The 19,751-nt window shown below is 44.6% G+C and overlaps 1 protein-coding gene across 1 annotated transcript in view; it reads left to right on the top strand.

The window, feature by feature from the left end:
- The window catches only part of nemp1 (nuclear envelope integral membrane protein 1), a 50,456-nt gene that overhangs the window by 23,133 nt on the left and 7,572 nt on the right, over positions 1-19,751 (top strand). The window contains exons 3-7 of the mRNA XM_085972963.1: positions 2,852-3,071; positions 4,822-4,894; positions 11,773-11,866; positions 15,189-15,303; positions 18,784-19,009. Of these exons, the coding sequence (XP_085829089.1) occupies positions 2,852-3,071; positions 4,822-4,894; positions 11,773-11,866; positions 15,189-15,303; positions 18,784-19,009 (728 nt within the window). The remainder of the gene's footprint in view (positions 1-2,851; positions 3,072-4,821; positions 4,895-11,772; positions 11,867-15,188; positions 15,304-18,783; positions 19,010-19,751) is intronic.

Genomic DNA, 19,751 nt, shown 5'->3' with positions numbered 1-19,751 from the left:
CACACTATATGCAAGACCTTTAATAAATAGGGGTGTGTGTGTATATAGTTATTAAAATATATCAACAAACTGCCAATCTCTGGTTCACATTTTGGTGCACATGGCTACCTCTTGATGTTTGTGTTGTTCTGGCTACCTGTTAAACAGTGGCCAGCAAAGTCTCTGCGCTGGTTCCATAGTCAGAATGTAAATGCAGAGCATGGATCAGCTGAACTTGACTCTGGCCTTTGGTTATGTTGGTGCTGTAGCGGCCTCCAGTGGTATATAGTGTGTATGGCAACATATCAATCTGTTGCTCATTGCTTTTTACTGATATTAGTGAATTTCCTGTAATATTGCTCACAGATTTATATGGATTGGGTTCTTGGGTAGTGGATGATGCTCAGTACATCATAACTAGAAGTGGAGCTAAGGTGAATATCCTTTGTGATTACTCCCCAGTACAGTACATTGATCAAATCGTATCTATTTATGTATGTAACATATTAAAAGTCTTGCATATGTCACATTTCCTGTCGCACCTGTCCATTATGCTTTCTATCTGTCCCCGTCCTGTAGCTGCCACAACCAGTCTCCTGAGTTGATGCTGCCAGCAGTCACAATCATTCCGAATGTCTGCAGTGGTTGGAGTTTACAGATCAAATGCCCATTGTATTTCAAGCGCCTAGAACAAAGCATTGGATCCTGCTTTACATATCAAATGATCTTCGTTCTCCCACATAGACCACTTGTCCCTCATCGTAAGTGTGAATGAGTCATAGAAATGACATTAAACTATCTTCCCTCTGCCACTGAGACAAAGGAGCTCACTTTCCAGCTGCAAATATCTAATGCTGATTTTTAATTTGAATATAAGTTGTCTCTAAATTCCTGCAGAAAAAAATATAGTACCAAAGTTTCCCTATTCAAATCACGATGGGAGCCTTGCTTGCGTTGCAGTTCTAATACCTACAAGCCAAGGGGCGCCCGAGTCAACTTTGATATTGGCGCAGTCACAGGAACATTCCTGCACCTCTGAGACGCCACCTTGGGCTGCTTTTGGGGGTGGTTGTTGAATGTGTGAGCCACGCTCAGATTTTTAAAAAAACGGGGAATATTGACACTACTGTGTCAGCCAGCCAATGTGGTGGAGGTGGGGTGGGACAGGAGAGTCTCCGAACTCATGATCAAAACTACAGCAAACAGAGTCTCCCGAGTACAGCCAGGATTATTTCTCCAGCAAAATGCAGTGAGTGGAGGATAGTTACAGAATACAAATTCTGTGCGTAAAATCAGTCCCAGTCACTTACAGCAGTGATTGACGGGGGAAATTACCCAATCATCTCCTTTCTGGCCAAGACTACTATATGCAGCCATTTAAAAACAAATACCTAATGCTTGAGAGGCCCAGTGCTGAGGCTGGCCTGGTGTGGGTTTGGAGGAAAGGAGTATGTCTCTGTGGCGGCTGGGGTAAGAGGAGAGTTCAGGGAGGATGAGTAGAGCGGATGGTTGAGGCTGAGCTGAGCAAGATGTGAGTCTGGGGAATCTCTGGAGCAGGGTTAGACCTTCGGGAACAGGGAAGCAGACTATGTAGTGGGAGATTGGGGATTGTTTGTGGAACGCACATGATTGATACTATCGTGTGGCTCCGTGGACCAGTTGAATCACCAGAAGTAGATACTCGTAAGATATTTTTCAGGTCCTGGGCTAAGGCAGGCAGAATTTTCACCCTCTGACATGGCAAAGAATGCCAACCAATTAGTTTGATCTGTTTAAATGATGAATATTAATCAGCTTTTGGGTTCTGACACTAGGGTAATGTGGAGTTGCTCTTTGGAGAGGGGGCAGGGGTCGGGGTAAGTTAATTCTTCTGGTGCACCAGTGGGGAGGAAGTGGCGAGCAGTCACGGTCATACCAGGATTGGGCTGGGGAAGTGGTGTGCGGTTGAGTGTACTGAGAATAGGCTGAGGGAGGGACTGCGAGGTTGCGATAGGCTGAGGGAGGGACTGCGAGGTTGCGATACGCTGAGGGAGGGACTGCGAGGTTGCGATTGTGCCAGGGTGGGCTGGGAGATGTTGTGGTTGTGCCAGAAGGAGAACTTGCTGGTGTGCAGTTATTGCTTGTGCACATCGATACTCGAGCTTCGAATGTACGGTACCACAATGTTATTTTTCAAGCACCCACTTTATGTTGAACCGATTTTATTGTTGTGCCATATTCCATGAAACTTTCCTATTTTGAAAGGGCAGTGTGATTTTTTGATCAAAAGTCACGTGGTAAATTCCCAAAGAGGGTTATCCAAGTGAAGTTATTCAAACATTTAGAAATTCTGAGCAATGGAGTGCAACAGAATATTTCACTGTTCTTACAAACCTTAAAACCCATATCTTCAAAGGTGCTGTGTGTAAAGTCTGGCTTAATTTTTTTATTCATTCACGGGATGTGGCGTCGCTGGCAAGGCCAGCATTTATTGCCCATCCCCAGTTGCCCTTGAGAAGGTGGTGGTGAGCCGCCGCCTTGAACCGCTGCAGTCCGTGTGGTGAAGGTACTCCCACAGTGCTGTTAGGGAGGGAGTTCCAGGATTCAGCGACAATGAAGGAACGGCGATATACTTCCAAGTCAGGATGGTGTGAGACTTGGATGTGGTGGTGTTCCCATGCGCCTGCTGCCCTTGTCCTTCTAGGTGGTAGAGGTAGTGAGTTTGGGAGGTGCTGCCGAAGAAGCCTTGGCGAGTTGCTGCAGTGCATCTTGTAGATGGTACGCACTTGTAGTAATGGTGTGTTGTCCTTTACTGGTGCACAAGGAATACCCATAGTCCTGTTGGAAATATGTTTGCTGTCCTATTGCTGGCTGTTCCTTTATTTATCTCCAGATCCGAGTGAACAGCTCTGAGAAATTTAAAATAAAGCAAATAGATGAAGTGGAGCTGGAAACTCCAGGCGTGTGGAGTTGGATCGTGGAGTCGGCGATGTCCATGTTAAAGGAGAAAGTGAATGAAACGTACATTAACGTCGACCTGTTCAGCAAGAAAACCTGCTTTCAAGTGGAACCGAGCAGTGCAGAGGCTCCGTATCATGTCCTGTTGACACGACGTGAGTTTTCAATCAATTTGATCCCTCATAATTTGAGTGTTGTGTTTTGCAGTGGCAGTGATGTTGGCGTAAGTTCACATTCTTGCTGTGTTGTATCTACGCTGCCATCTTCTCTCAAATGGAACTTTGCTCAGTAATGCTGATTGTCACTATTCTGCATATTTTCTCATAACTGCCTTGCCAATAGTTTCTATAAGCAGGCAGTTTCCTAGGAACTGAACCTGCATCTTTATTCTCTCTCGTTTTTGGGTTTACATAGCCCAGATCTAAGCATTCCCTTCGATTGTGGTGAAACGCTTACTGGAGAGTACATGACATGCCCACCACATCACCAATCTTCTGAATGACTGACTGAAAAATATCACACGGTTAGAACTCTCTTGATGCAGGCTAAACTGTTCCAGATTATTTTATGTAAGTAAAATGATACCAAGAAGCAGAAAGACACAAGCAAAATTATAAACACACAGTACGTGTGCGCGCACATGTAATTTTTCAATATAAAGCACATTTTTTTTCTGAGCCAATGGCCCAGAAATTCGGGTCCCCAAGGGTGAGTACGCGCAGGGTACTCACGCGTAGGCCCAACGGAAGTGCCGGTTTCGCGCATGCGCGGGAAACCGGAACTTCCGTTCCCTTAAAGGAAGGGGTTCACAAGTCGAACGCGTGCGCCTGGAACTTCAGTTTTTCTTGCAGGTTTCTCCGGGAGGGTAAGTCTCCAGGAGTTACACTTTTAAAAAGCAATCGCAAGGCCTGCTTTTAACAAGGTAAGTGGTGAATTAAGTAAAATTAAAACATTTTTTCCACAGGTTTATTATTTTTAAATACTTTAAAGAAAGGTAAGTTTATTTTTAGCGCCGTTAGAAACGAATTAATTTTTTCAAAAATTTAAATTATTGTTTAAGTTACATAAAATAACTTTTATAGTTTTTAAAAATGTGATTTTTTTATTTATTTGAAGTTTTAGTTATGTTTTGGGGCTGATTTGTATTTATAGTTTTGACAGCTCTTCCTGTCAATTTTATGAATGGGCATTTCCCTGCTACCATTGGCTCTCCATGGCCCACGTGATCCCAGGGGACGCTTCGAACTAACTGCGCCCCTGGGATACACAAGCACGGCGCGCCGGCAGCTGGAGGAGGCCCAGGATCGGAATCCCACGTGGGCCCACAGCACAACGGCCGGCGCGCTAGGTAAGTGCAGGTCGGAGGGCTTGCACCCGCAGGAAGCCTCCGACCCGAATTTCTGGGCCAATGTCTGTCTGGGATTCAGTCAGTCTGTGGTGTAGTAAGTGAGTGTATTACACCTCTAGGCTGCCTGCAAGACTTCTGATTTTTTTTCATCCCTCTGCTGTTGAGGTAGAACCTACAGACTCCAGCCCTCTCCACTACCTCGCCCAAGTGGCCGTTCTTCATGTGTGCACATCAGGCTATTTGACTGTGGAGGCTGTCACAGCTGAGCTTGATGGTCCCACGTATGTGCTTTTAAAATAAAAAAGCAGTTGGCTAGTTCAGTATAAACCAAGGGTCGACCTTTGCATCCTCAATATTGCACTGGGACCTGTACTTACCAACTGAGCCATTCGAGCACTTTGGGCTCTTCTGTTTTTTTTTAAGAAAGGAGAACGAAGCTGGGCTGTTTTTTATTCCTTTCTGACTGAATTTCATTGTGTCTAAATTTGTTGAACTTTTTCCAGTGTGCTGTTGGGTAGAATTGTGTATCCCTCTCACCCCGACCCTATCTTTTTCAGGTTTCGATCCTCAGCTGATCGTTATCTTTGTTTTCGGGCTGCTGCTGTTCTTCTATTCTGAAACCTTAAGCAGGTAAGACGGCGAAGGATGGATCAAAATAATATTGCACAGCCAAATAAAGTGGAAAATGTTGGAAACCCAGCAGGTCAGCCAGCTTCTGTGGAGAGAACAGACATGGTTCATGTTTTAGTCAGGGCCCTTCAGAAAAAAATGAGTTGTCCGCCGTTGGCTGGAAAATCTCACTTTATACGTGATAGAATCTTGTTTGCAGATTCAGATCCAACGCTTGTTTTTTTTTTCTTAAAATTGAGGAAGGCGAGGGAAGGAGGTGTTGGTCTTCTAAAAATATCGTTAAACATGAGTAGTTCGTCTTCCTCCCCCCCCCCCCCCCCCCACCCAATGTAAACTCCCACACACGGCCACCCGCTCAAAGTAGTCATTTCGAGAGAGAGGCCTCGCCACCTCCGAGGTTTCTATCTTTACCAAAGCCATCTCGACCACTTCCTCATTTCCCTTAACAGCCACATTGTCCTGTCTGCTTCAAATCCTTCTACAGTCACACTGTGCTCCTGGGAAATGTGTTCCCCCAGCTCCCTTTCCAATGCTCTTCTCAAATTCCCAACTTCTCCTCTGGTCCTCCACCCACCTCACTCCATCTGCTCAGTAGCTCCCTTGCCTCTGCTTTTGATACCCTTGTGCTCTCCAAGCTCTTACTGCCTACCACCCCCACTGTTTCTCCTGTATATTTTCCATCGCTGTGTCCTTAAATCTAAAGGACACAGGGTGGAGCACAACTTGTGTGTAACTGGCCTGGTGCGGAACGTTTAAAAGCAGCGCAAGAACCAGGCAGCAACGGAAGTGCAGCAAAGCACAATGGGAGAGGCAGCGCATTTAAAAGCAGTGCAAGAACCAGGCGGCAGTGCAGCAAAGCACAACGGGAGAGGCAGCGCATTTAAAAGCAGTGCAAGAACCAGGCGGCAGTGCAGCAAAGCACAACGGGAGAGGCAGCGCATTTAAAAGCTGTGCAAGAACTAGGCAGCAGCGGTAGTGCAGCAAAGCACATCGGAATAGGCAGTGCATTTAAAAGCAGCGCAAGAAACGAGCAGCAGCGACACTGCAGCAAAGCACATCGGAATAGGCAGCGCATTTAAAAGCAGTGCAAGAACCAGGCGGCAGTGCAGCAAAGCACAACGGGAGAGGCAGCGCATTTAAAAGCAGCGCAAGAACCAGGCGGCAGTGCAGCAAAGCACAACGGGAGAGGCAGCGCATTTAAAAGCAGTGCAAGAACCAGGCGGCAGTGCAGCAAAGCACAACGGGAGAGGCAGCGCATTTAAAAGCAGTGCAAGAACCAGGCGGCAGTGCAGCAAAGCACAACGGGAGAGGCAGCGCATTTAAAAGCTGTGCAAGAACTAGGCAGCAGCGGTAGTGCAGCAAAGCACATCGGAATAGGCAGCGCATTTAAAAGCAGTGCAAGAAACGAGCAGCAGCGACACTGCAGCAAAGCACATCGGAATAGGCAGTGCATTTAAAAGCAGCGCAAGAAACGAGCAGCAGCGACACTGCAGCAAAGCACATCGGAATAGGCAGTGCATTTAAAAGCAGCGCAAGAAACCAGCAGCGACACTGCAGCAAAGCACATCGGAATAGGCAGTGCATTTAAAAGCAGTGCAAGAAATGGGCAGCAGCGACACTGCAGCAAAGCACATCGGAATAGGCAGCGCATTTAAAAGCCGCGCAAGAAACGAGCAGCAGCGACACTGCAGCAAAGCACATCGGAATAGGCAGTGCATTTAAAAGCAGCGCAAGAAACGAGCAGCAGCGACACTGCAGCAAAGCACATCGGAATAGGCAGTGCATTTAAAAGCAGCGCAAGAAACGAGCAGCAACGACACTGCAGCAAAGCAGACCAAAACACAGGTGGAGCATTTAAAAGCTGCACAAGAACCAGCTAGCAGCGGCACCAAAACAGAGGCGGGGAAAAATTCAAAAAGTGACGTCGGTAGCAAGTGGCAGGAGGAGCGGCAGAACCTCAGGAACTCAGCTAAGTACTTCATTTATTATACACTTTCTAAACTATTAAACCTAAATAAAAGTTAAATAAGTAAATAATATAAGTAAATAAATCTGAGTAATTAATTACCCAAATAGTATTAAATTAATGTTATACATAATAAATAACCAGAGTAAGAAATTACTAATTAATTAGATATCAAAGTAATCCATCAAATAATTAATACTAGTCCTCAAGTGATCCTATTGGCTCTAGAGATAAATTACTACTAACAAGTTAACAAATAAAGACTAGAAATGGCAGTGCAGGCTATGTGTTGGGACTGTAATATGTGGGAGTTTGTGGACAGCTAGACTGTCCCAGATTGCCACATCAGGAGTGCGAGTTAGAGACACTCCAACACATCAGGGAGGGGGAGGAACTTCTGGACAGTTTGCTCCAGAGTATAGTCACACCTCAGAGGAAAGCACAGGTACAGTAAGGGGAGAGTGTGACTGTCAGTCACCAGGGTAAGGGGAACTGAGAGAAGATAGAGGAGACACTGGTCCTGTCCAACAGGTACAATGTACTTGCTACCTGCGAGGATAAGGAGAAAGACTGCGGGGAGGACAGCCACAATGCTGACCTCGACACACTGGGACAGGAGGCAGTCTAAAGGGTGGAGGAGCAGAATAGAAGCGTAGAAGTTATAGGGGATTCAATAGTTAGGGGGATAAATAGCATCCTCTGCAGTGACGATAGAAAATCCCGAAGGGTGTGTTGCCTACCTGGTGCCAGGGCAAGGGATATCTCGAGGGGGCAGATCCAGTTGTCGTGGTCCATGTTGGGACAAATGAGATAGAGAAGAGGCCCTGCTGAGGGAGTACCAGGAGATAGGAGCTAAATTAAAAGGCAGGCCCTTGATCTGAGCCACGTGCAAATTGGCATGGGGACAAACAGATTAGGAAAGTTAACACGTGGCTAACGGATTGGTATGGGAAATAGGGGTTCCATTTTGTGGGACATTGGTTCCAGTACTGGGACAGGAAGGAGCTGTACCGCTGGGCTGGGTTGCACCTGAACTGGACTGGGACCATGGTCCTAATGGAAAGGAAAAATAGGGCTGTAGAAAGGATTTTAAACCGGGGGGGGGGGGGCTGCTCAGACAGAAATAAAAATAGCCTCAAGACTAAAAAAGGGGATGAGAGTGAAGCCCAGGCCACCAAGTGTTAAAGATAATATAAATACTTCAGGTTCAGAAAAAAGTATAGGAAATAACTGATCACATTCCTTGTTTTTTTTATCACTACTTGTATTTTGATGAGTTAAACCATGTGTTTAAAAACATCAGGGCATAAAGGCAGGACAGGGTCTATTGCCAAACTAAAGGTTCTATACACAAATGCACGTAGCGTAAGAAATAGAACAAGTGAATTAGAAGTGCCAATTCAGCTAAAAGGGTATGATGTAATGGCCATCACTGAGACCTGGCTACAAGCTGGGCATGACGGGAAGATAAATATTCCAGGTTATAAGGTCTTTCGAAAGGACCGGGAGATTGGAAAAGGAGGAGGAGTAGCAATATTGATCAGGGACACGATTCCAGCAGTAGAAAGAGGGGATATCAGTAAGGGTGAGGAGGCAATGGAAATGTTATGGGTAGAATTGAGGAATAGAAAAGTATGCAAGACTTTGGGAGTTGTTTATAAACCTCCAGATAGCAGTGACAAAGTAGCTGGGTACATCAATGCGGAGATCAGAGATGCTTGTTGCAAAAACAGAGTAGTTATAATGGGAGACTTTAATTTTCACACAGACTGGGGGAAGCAGAACAGTACGAGTCCCAGAGGCAACACATTTCTGAGTGTATTCAGGACACTTTTCTGGAACAATATGTTCTTGAACCAACAAGAGAACAGGCCACCTTGATTTAGTGATGAGTAATGAGCCTAAATTAGTCAATAATCTAACGGTAAGGGAACACCGAGCTAACAGTGACCATAATATGATCGAATCCGATACTAGGTTTGAGAGGGAGAAAAGGGAGTCACGAACCAAGGCTTTAAATTTAGGTAAAGCTGACTTTGGAGGGATGAGGCAGAAATTGACCACAATAGACTGGGCAGAACTATTAACAGAGAAAACTACAGATGAACAGTGGGAGATGTTCAAAAAAGTATTTGGTAAAATACAAGACCAGTACATACCCCTAAAGGGCAAGAGCTCTACATGTGCAATTAAACAACCTTGGTCAACGAGGGAAGTGAGTGATAGTCTAAAACTAAAAGAACTGGGTTTATATGAAGGCAAAGAACAGTGCAGATTCCACGGGAGAGATATAAAGAACAGCAAAGGGATACAAAGAAAATGGTAAGAGCCACAAAAAGGGAATACCAGAAAAAGCTTGCGCGGGATATCAAGGACAACACTAAAGGTTTTTTTTACAAATATAGTAGAGAAAGAGGGTGGCTAAAATTAATGTGGGCCCCTTAATGACAGACGCAGGTGATATTGGAAATCAGGAAATGGCAGACTTACTAAATAGCTACTTTGTATTGGTCTTCACAGTCGAGGATGAGGATAAAATAGCAGAGATATAAGGAAAACTAAAAATAAATCAAGGGGAGGAACTAACTAGGTTCAATACAAGTAAAAAAAAAAAACATGGTGATGGAGAAAATATTATTAAAGATAGACAGATCTCCAGGACCCGATGGTTTCCACCCTAGGGTATTAGGAACAGGAGGAGGCCATTTAGCCCCTCAAGCCTTACAAGAAGTAGGTGAGGAAATTGTTGATGCGTTAGTCATGATCTTCCAAAACACACTTGATTCAGGAATTGTCCCCTTGGATTGGAAAATTGCCAGTGTCACTCCACTATTTAAGAAGGGCAAGAGAGAGAAACTCGGAAATTATCGACCTATTGGTCTAATGTCAATTCTGGGGAAATTACTAGAATCTGTTATTAGGGTCAGAGTAACTGAGCATTTGGAAAAATATGAGCTGGTCAGAGCGAGCCAGCATGGATTTGTAAAGGGCAAGTCATGTCCTATCTAACGCACCTAATTAAATTTTTTGAGGAGGTAACTTGCGTGATAGATAGGGAGTGTCTATGGATGTTACTTATATGGACTACCAGAAGGTATTTGACAAGGTTCCACATAAGAGACTGTTAACAAAAATGAGAGGAACCTATTGGCTTGGATAGTGAATTGGTTAGGAGGTAGGAGACAGAGTCGGGATACTGGGTATGTACTCAAATTGGCAGGATGTGACTAGTGGGATCTGTACTGGGACCACAGCTTTTCACTATATTTATAAATGACTTGGATGAAGGAATAGAGAGCTGTATATTTAAGTTTGCTGATGACTTGAAGTTAGGTGGTACAGTAAATAGTGTAGGTGGGAGCAGAAAGTTGCAAATGGACATTGATAGATTAAGTGAGTGGGCAAAACTCTGGCAGATGGAGTTCAATGTGGGAAAGTGTGAGGTCATCCACTTTGGACCCAAGAAAGATCGATCAGATTATTCTCAACGGTGAGAAGCCAGGAACTGGAGGAGCCGAGAGATTTCGGGGTCCAAGTACAGAAATCACTCAAAGCTAGTGGACTGGCACAAAAAATCATTAGGAAGGCTAACGGAATGTTGTCCTTTATCTCGGGGCTGGAATACAAAGAGGTGGAGGTTCTGTTACAGCTGTACAGAGCTCTGGTCAGACCCCGTCTGGACACTGGGTTCAGTTCAGGGCCCCGATCCTCAGGAAGGATATATCGGCCTTGGAGGGGGAGCAGCGCAGAGTCACCAGAGTGATACCGGGGCTAAAAGGGTTAAATAGTGGGCAAGTTGCATAAATTTGGCTTGTATTCCCTTGAATGTGGAAGGTTTAAGGAGTGATCTAATCGAGGTGTGATTAAAGGAGTTGATAGGGTAGAGAGAGAGAAACTATTTCCTCTGGTGGGGGGAGTCCAGAACAAGGGGACATAACCTTAAAATTAGAGCCAGGCCGTTCAGGGGTGATGTCAGGAAGCACTTCTTCACACAAAGGGTGGTGGAAATGTGGAACTCTCTCCCCCAAAAAGCTATTGAGGCTGGGGGTCAATTGGAGCTTTCAAAACTGAGATTGATAGATTTTGGGTAAGGGTATTAAGGGATACGGAACCAAGGCTGGTAAATGGAGTTACGATGCAGATCGGCCATGATCTAATTGAATGGCGGAACAGACTCAAGGGGTGAATGGCTGCCTCCTGTTCCTGTGTTGGTTGTCCACCGCTAGATCTGGCTTGATCATCCAAAATCTACTGTCTTCCTCTCTCTCCTACCTTGATCCCACGTCACTTGCAGCTTTTCCCTCATCCCTGACATTTCCAGATTTCATTTCTGCTGGTTGCTGGCTGAGTTCCAAACTCTGTTGTCCTGCTGGAAGACTCATTTATGTAAAAGGGTGGCTGAAGCCTCGCATGCCTTCCTCACTCTCCCAAGATAAAATCGGACCAGTTCTCTTAGTAGCCGTGGCATGTAGCACTAAGACAAGTTCATGTCTGACCCAGTGAGTTCTCAATCTCAGTCAGGCTGTTTGGAAACGAGTAAGATGCTTCCGCACATGAATTGGAGGGAGGAGGGTATCTAGTGGGTGGTTCAGGAGCTCCAATAGCAGAGGGCTAGTACCAGTCAGCTGGTCAAGCACTGAATTGGAATGTTATGCTGAAGGATGGGGAAGGATTGAAGGGGTGGGAAAGAAAAATAACTTGGAAAAAGGAGGCCAAATAGTTTTGAATTTTGGTTTCTGTAATAAGAGTTGAGCTGGAGGTCATAATTTGTGCCTCTCTTCGTTGAACTTTTCTGCTTTGTGGAAGATGCCAGCTTGGTGCCGGGGGGGAGATTGTGTTCTCATGCTGTCGCTGCTCTTTTTAAATACAGATCAAAAAGTGTGAAAAGTATTTGATATATTTTTCCTTTCAGGAGTCAGCTTTTCTTCTATACGTCAGGAATGAGTTTTGGAGTATTGGCTTCACTCATCATTCTCATCTTTGTCCTGGCTCGTTTGCTACCCAAGGTAAGTTGGTAAGGGTCACTTTGTAATGTGGCAAAATTGACTCATTTCTGTTTTTCTGCTCTGTTTCGTGAGCATGACCTTGTACAGTAGCTGAGTTTTCTTGCACTTGAGGTGATGTATGTCTGTGCTGGGCAATTGAACATTTTTCCACTTTTTGTAACCGCTGTCACCATCGTCTTTCCAGACGTAGTTCGGTACAAGGTGAAGCTCCCTCTAAAGTGTCCCAATCTCCAGAAGAGGAGCCACTTCTGCACCAGTGTGCATTTTGTTCTCATAAAAGCAGTCCTTGTGTTCTGAGTGAGATTGCAAAGTTGGTGCTGAATTAAGAGGAATTATGTGCTGTGAACATCTGCCCACTGGAAGCTAGGTAGAGACTGCCCGAGCTAGAACATTCTAACACCGAGACAGGTGTATCTGAATGGGATGGATACTTCTCTTTTAGAAGAGATAGGCAAACTGGAAAAGGAGGAGGGGTAGCCTTGATAAAGGATGGGATAAAGACAGTGGAGAGAAAGGATCTTAGCTCGGAAAATCAAGAAGTAGAATCAGTTTGGGTGGAGCTAAGAAACAGCAAGGGGCAGAAAACATTGGTGGCAGTTGTTTATAGGCCCCCAAACAGTAGTTGTAATGTAGGGCAGAGTATAAATCAGGAAATTAGAGGCGCATGTAACAAAGGTAATACAGTAACCATGGGGGACTTTAATCTACATATAGACTGGGCAAAGCAAATTTGCTGTAATCGTGTGGAGGATGAAGTGGAGGATGAATTCATGGAATGTATGCAAGATAGTTTTCTAGATCAGTATGTTGAGGAACCAACTAGGGAACAGGCTATTTTAGATCTAGTATTGTGCAACGAGAAAGGGTTAATTAATAACCTTGTAGTAAAGGGGCCTGTAGGAAAGAGTGGCCATAATATGACAGAATTTTATATTAAGTTTGAAAGTGATTTAGTTAAGCCCGAAACTAGGGTCTTAAATCTAAACAAAGCAAACTATGTAGGCATGAGGGGCGAGTTGGCTAAGGTAGATTGGGAAACTACATTAAAAGATATGATGGTAGACGAGCAATGGCTAGCATTTAAAGAATTCATACCTAATTTGCAATAAATATATATTCCTTTAAGGCACAAAAACCCCACAGGAAAAGTGGTCCAACCGTGGCTAACAAGAGAAGTTAAAGATAGTATTAGATCAAAGGAAGAGGCTTATAATGTTGCTAAAAAGAGTAGGAAGCCTGAGGATTGGGAGGATTTTAGAATTCAGCAAAGGAGGACCAAAAAATTGATGAGGAAAGAGAAAAAGAATGAGAATAAATTAGCATGTGATATAAAAATAGATTGTAAACATTTCTATAGGTATGTAAATAGGAAGAGATTAGTGAAAGTAAACGTGGGCCCATTAGAGGCAGAGACAGGAGAAATTATAATGGGCAGAGACATTAGACAAATACTTTGTATCTGTCTTCACAGTAGAAGACACAAAAAACATTCCAGAAATAATGGGGAACCAAGGGTCTAGAGAGAATGAGGAACTTAAAGAAATCAGTATAAGTATAAGTAAAGACGTAGTACTGGAGAAATTAATGGGACTAAGTGCCGACAAATCCCCTGGACCTGACGGCCTGCATCCTAGGATTATAAGAGGTAGCTGCAGAGATTGTGGATGCACTGTTATTAATCTTCCAGCATTCCCTAGATTCTATAACAGTCCCCAAGGATTGGAAGGTAGCAAATATAACCCCGCTATTGAGAAAGGAGGAAGAGAAAAAATGGGGAACTATAGGCCAGTTAGCCTGACATCAGTAGTAGGCAAAATGCTAGAATCTATTATTAAGGACGTGGTAACAGGGCACTTAGAAAATCATATGAATAGGCAGAGTCAACTTGGTTTATGAAAGAGAAATCGTGTTTGACAAATCTGTTTAGAGTTTTTTTGAAGATGTAACTAGTAGGATGGATAAGGGGAACCCAATAGATGATGTGTGTTTGGATTTTCAAAAAGCATTCGATAAGGTGCCACACAAGAGGTTATTGCACAAAATTAGGACTCATGGGATTGGAGGTAATATATTAGCATGGATTGAAGATTGGTTAATGGACAGAAAACAGAGAGTAGGAATAAACGGGACTTTTTCGGGTTGGCAGGCTGTAACTAGTGGAGTACCACAAGGATCAGTGCTTGGGCCTCAGCTATTCACAATCTATATTAATGACTTGGATGAAGAGACTGAGTGTAACGTATCCGAGTTTGCTGCTGATACAAAGTTAGGTGGGAAAGTAAGCTGTGAAGAGAACAAGGCAAATGGAATACAATGTAGGGAAATGTGAAGTTATCCACTTTGGTAGGAAAAACAGAAAGGCAGAGTATTATTTAAATGGTGATAGATTGGGAAATGCTGATGTACAAAGGGACCTGGGTGTCCTTGTACATGAATCACAAAGTTAACGTGCAGTTACAGCAAGCAATTGAGAAAGCAAATGGTAGGTTAGCTTTTGTTACAAAGGGATTCGAGTATAAGAGTAAAGAAGTCTTACTACAATTATACAGGGCATTGATGAGGCCACACCGGGAGTACTGTGTACAGTTCTGGTCTCCTTAACTAAGAAAAGACACACTTGCCTTAGAGGGAGTGCAACAAAGGTTCACTAGACTGATTCCTGGGATGGGGGGATTGTCCTATGGGGAGAGATTGAGTAGACTAGGCCTATATTCCCTAGAGGTTAGAAGAATGCGAGATGATCTCATTGAAACATACAAACTTCGTACAGGGCTTGACAGGGTAGATGCAGGGAGGATGTTTCCCCCTGGTTGGGGAGTCTAGAACCAGGGGTCACAGTCTCAGGATAAGGGGTCGGCCATTTAGGACTGAGATGAGGAGGAATTTCTTCACTCAGAGGGCGGTGAATCTTTGGAATTCTCTACCCCAGAGGGCTGTGGAGGCTCAGTTGTTGAGTATATTCAAGGCTGAGATCGATAGATTTTTGGATATTGAGGGAATCAAGGGATATGGGGATAGTGCAGGAAAGTGGAGTTGAGGTAGAAGATCAGCCATGATCTTATTGAATGGCGGAGCAGGCTCAAGGGGCTGAATGGCCCACTCCTCCTATTTCTTATGTTCTAAGAGGCTGTCATGAAGGCTGCTTTGGGTAAAGAGCAAAATTCACAATTGTGCATGATTTGGGGACACTGTTCTGAAGTTGGGCAGAAAGTGGGAGTTTTCCTTCTACATGCTGTGACTGCCCCATGATCCAGCATGGATGTACCCCACCTTCAGTAAACACCAAAAAAAATCAATTATTAATTTTTCCCTTTCTTTTTAGAAAAGTTCTCTCTACTTGCTGGTGGTGGGCGGTTGGTCTGTGTCTCTGTATCTGATCCAAGTGACACTGAGGAATTTACAGTTTCTCCTAAGAGAGTATTGGCAGTACGTTTTAGGTGAGATTGTTTTTAATTTATGGTAGACGTAGGATTTGTTTGAAAATGAAGTCCAGCTGGCCGATGACATCATTTCTACTTGCATTCTGTCAACAGGACTTTGTGACTGATGAATTTATACTATTGAACTAATGGGAACTAATAGTACTCTTGTTGTTTGAGGCTAATAATGGGGAGTTCACAACCAAAAATGAACACTCTGCCTTGGGCGCTGATACTATTCTCTCCTATCGTCTGCCTATCTGCTATAAATCTGTACCTCCTGTGACGCTGGATGACAAAACTGAGGCCGAGTCTTGTACGGCAATTTAACCATCTTTGGAACAAAAAGTGTTTTCTCCTGTCCCCCTCCTTTTCCTGAAGCTGTGATATTTGCTAGGATATGATTCCAAGGGCACCAGCAACCCTCTGGTACCTTGCCCAAGTGACCATTCATTGGGAGTCTAGATGGAGTGTGGGGCCAGGCAATTTGACCATATATAAGGTATCATAGTTGAGCACAATCCTGGATGTTCACACATACGTACTTTCCAGCACGAGCCATTGGATAGTAATCAGGAGCCTGGCAGAATTCATTTCAGCAGGCACGTTGCTTGAGAATGACATTTAGAGCATAATGAGAAATGACAAAACTGAATAGATAGAGAGAAACTGTTCCCATTGGCGGAAGGGTCGAGAACCAGAGGACACAGATTTAAGGTGATTGGCAGAAGAACCAAAGGCAGCATGAGGAAAAACATTTTTACGCAGCGAGTGGTTAGGATCTGGAATTCACTGCCTGAAAGGGTGGTGGAGGCAGATTCAATCGTGGCTTTCAAAAGGGAATTGGATAAGCACCCGAAGGAAAAAAATTTGCAGGGCTACGGGGAAAGGGCGGGGGAGTGGGACTAGCTGAAGTGCTCTTGCAGAGAGCCGGCACGGGCTCGACGGGCCGAATTGCTGCCTCCTGTGCTGTAACCATTCTATGACATTCTTAACTCGCTAAACGTTATCTCACTGATGTGACGTGCATGAGTGGAACACTGATGGGAAAATCGGCTGTAGAGGATCACACACCTGTAACACAGCCCGCTGCCTTTTCCATCCATTTAAATTAAAGGGAAATCGGGCGGGCTGCATCGCAGGCATGAGATCCTCATCCTTCCGCACCCCCCCTCCCATATTTTTCTTGTATGTGCTCCACCCTGCACTGCATTATCATAGCATCATAGAAATTTACGGCACAGAAGGAGGCCATTCGGCCCATTTTGTCTGTACCGGCCGAAAAAGAGCTCTTCCCCCCCCCCCAATCCCACTTTCCAGCTCTTGGTCAGTAGCCCTGTAGGTTCCGGCACTTCAAGTGCATAACCAAGTACTTTTTAAATGTGGTGAGGGTTTCTGCCTCTACCACCCTTTCAGGCAGTGAGTTCCAGACCCCCACCACCCTCTGGGTGAAACCAGTTCTCCTCAACTCCCCTCTACCAATTACTTTAAATCTATGCCCCCTGGTTATTGACCTCTCTGCTGAGGGAAATAGGTCCTTCCTATCCACTCTATCTAGGCCCCTCATAATTTTATACACCTCAATTAAGTCCCCTCTTGGCCTCCTCTGTTCCAAAGTAAACAACCTCAGCCTACCCAATATCTTTCCTCATAGCTAAAATTCCCCAGTCCTGGCAACATCCTCGTAAATCTCCTCTGTACCCTCTCTAGTGCAATCACATCCTTCCTGTAATGTGGTGACCAGAACTGCACGCAGTATTCTAGCTGCGGCCTAACTAGTGTTTTATACAGTTCAAGCATAACCTCCCTGCTCTTATATTCTGTGTCTCGGCTAATAAAGGCAAATATCCCGTGTGCCCAAGCACGAAAGAGGAAAATCTGCCCCTCGCACTCCCTGCACCAAATGTCCATTGCACAGGCTTCTCTCTCGGGTCTGGTGATTGAGCTCTGCTCCATTCCTAGAGCTGGCAGTCTCTGCCTCATTGCTGGTATTTTCTGTGCTTTACATATGCGTGAGCTCAGTGCCTCTCTGGAGACCTCTGCATCTGTACTGGACGTGTGCCTCACTTCCACTTTGCACCTTCACAACTCGGACCCTGTACTTTCCTGCTGGTACTTGACCTGATTTTTTTTTTCTCCCCTCACTTCTGGGCACCCAGTGTTTCCACCCGCAGCCTCCGCTCCTTGTTAACCAAGAGTATTACCATGTCCAAAGCAAATGTGTGGGATGAGGCAAGCAGTAAATGGGACTCATCAGATTACTATGTTTCCAGGGAAGAAGTCAGAGTTTGATTGATTCGTGTTCTGCTTCTACCTCCCCCGAGGGACTAACTCTGAAACCCCCAAACTCCAGCAATTAAAAAAAATGCCTTTTGTGGGAAAAGAGCCAAGAAGTTGCGGCATTCAGCTCTTGGGAGGATGTACAAGCTGCTTCTGCCTCCATTGTGTGGATTGCTAGAGACGGCACTTTGTAAAAGCCACATGATGCCATTATTGCCAATGAAACAACCATGGTATTGTGCACAGCAGATTCGGAATAATTGGCCAAATTGTGTGCACGTGTGGTGGCTTAACTTTATTCAATAAATTGAAATTAAGACCTAGATGTGAAACTTCACCAATCATTCTTTATCAGTTGTAAAGGACAATCGCGTGCATAATCCGTTTTCTTTGTAGATTTATTTTTAAATTAGTTATCCAACAGCACCACTTAATCTTGTTTGGTTTTGATTGTTATAACATGCAACACACAATGTATTTTATAACACTCCTGTCATTATAAAACAGCGCATCATCCCATCGACTGCGAGCACTGCTACAGACTACCTCATATCGGTAGAGTTTGAAACCTCTGGATTGAAATGATTTTAAAGGGGGACCTAAGTGTGTGCTCTTTTAAGAAACTCATTTGATTTGAACAGACTTGACTTAGCAGAGTTCAATTTTCTCAGACAGTCTTGCTACTGCAAGCTATTTCCAAATGCAGAGTATTGCTGACTTTCAAGGATGAATATTGCCCTGAGCAATTAAGTGGGTTTTTTTGGGCTGGGGAACTAGTGCATGTCACATGGGAGGGAAGGAGTAGCAAGAAAGTGCAGATTTCAGAAATTTAAAAAAAAAAAAAGTTTCTATTTTGTTGTCTCCTCAGTCACACATCACACCCGAGCCAGCTAGGTGACCAGCACTCTGACATCTGCCAGCTCTTCTGTCACCGGCAGCTAGGACGTGTTTGAGAAAGGCCCGGGTGATGCTCCCTCTTTTATTTTTCCTCCCTCGCAGTGCGGAAGCACCTGATCTCGGTGTGGTGCCTTTATTCTTGTGCCCGCTCCTCCCGTTGCCAAATAGTGTGGTTGAGTCGGCCTGCCTCCTCCCCACCCTTTGGTATATAGCATTCTGCAGCTGAGACACTATATAGGCTGTGGTCTGCAGATTATCTGGGAGAAACAGGCATTGAGTCCTTTTATGAAGGTTTTTCCTCCTGTGCTGTTGATGTTTCAGGCTATGTGACATTATCTGGCTTTGTCAGTTTTGCTGTCTGCTACAAGTACGGCCCACTGGAGGAGGAGAGAAGTGTCAATCTACTGAACTGGGCCCTACAACTCTCTGGACTATTACTAATGTACTCTGGTATTCAAGTACGCCAAGTTGCCCTGGCACTCATCATTGTAGCTTTCTGCATCAAGAACCTAGAGCTTCCGTTTAGGTGGACATACGCTGCATACAAGTAAGTGTTTTGTGTATCAACTCTTCCCAGAGATTGAAATAACTACCTGTTTAGCTGTGCAAAATGGGCAAAAACAGATTTATTGCTCCTGTCTCTGGAACAAGTGCATCGGGTTGGCATTATTCTGCTACAGAGCAGACTGGGTCAAAATAAAGCAGATTATTGTAGTGAATATTTTGACACTATGGTTTTGGAAAAGAACTCTAACTCCAGTGCTAGAGTGTTGAGCTATCAACCAGGAGACCGGAGTTTGAATCCCAGTCTTAAATTGCATTTATACGTGGACAACATGTGATTGTGCAGTGCCTTTTAATGTAGAAAAATGTCCCAAGGCGCTTCAGAGCTGTAATCACAAAATGGACGCCAAGCCAAAGATGATATTGGGAGGGGTGACCAAAAGCTTGGTCAAAGAGGTGGGTTTTGTGGAGGGGTTCAAGGAGGGACATTTCCTAGAGGGCCAATTCTGCCAGGCTTCTGTCTGTCATTCAGATTGGAGAGGGGAAACTGATTGGTGATAGATGATTTCCAGTTGCCTCTCAAATAAGATTCTTGGTGTGTCATCTGGAGGAAGGAATGATTGGCTTCTATGTGTTGGGAATCTGTCCCAGCAAACATAAGAACAACATAGGAAATAGGAGCAGGAGTGGGCCATTTGGCCCCTTGAGCCTGCTCTGCCATTCAATAAGATCATGGCTAATCTAATCTTGGCCTCAACTCCACTTTCTCGCATGTTCCCCATAAC

This window comes from Somniosus microcephalus, chromosome 33, assembly GCF_052327205.1.
Source record: "Somniosus microcephalus isolate GS21.2 chromosome 33, FLI_Smic_1.0, whole genome shotgun sequence".
NCBI classification, from domain to species: domain Eukaryota; kingdom Metazoa; phylum Chordata; class Chondrichthyes; order Squaliformes; family Somniosidae; genus Somniosus; species Somniosus microcephalus.
This window is presented reverse-complemented; position numbering and strand designations above follow the sequence as displayed.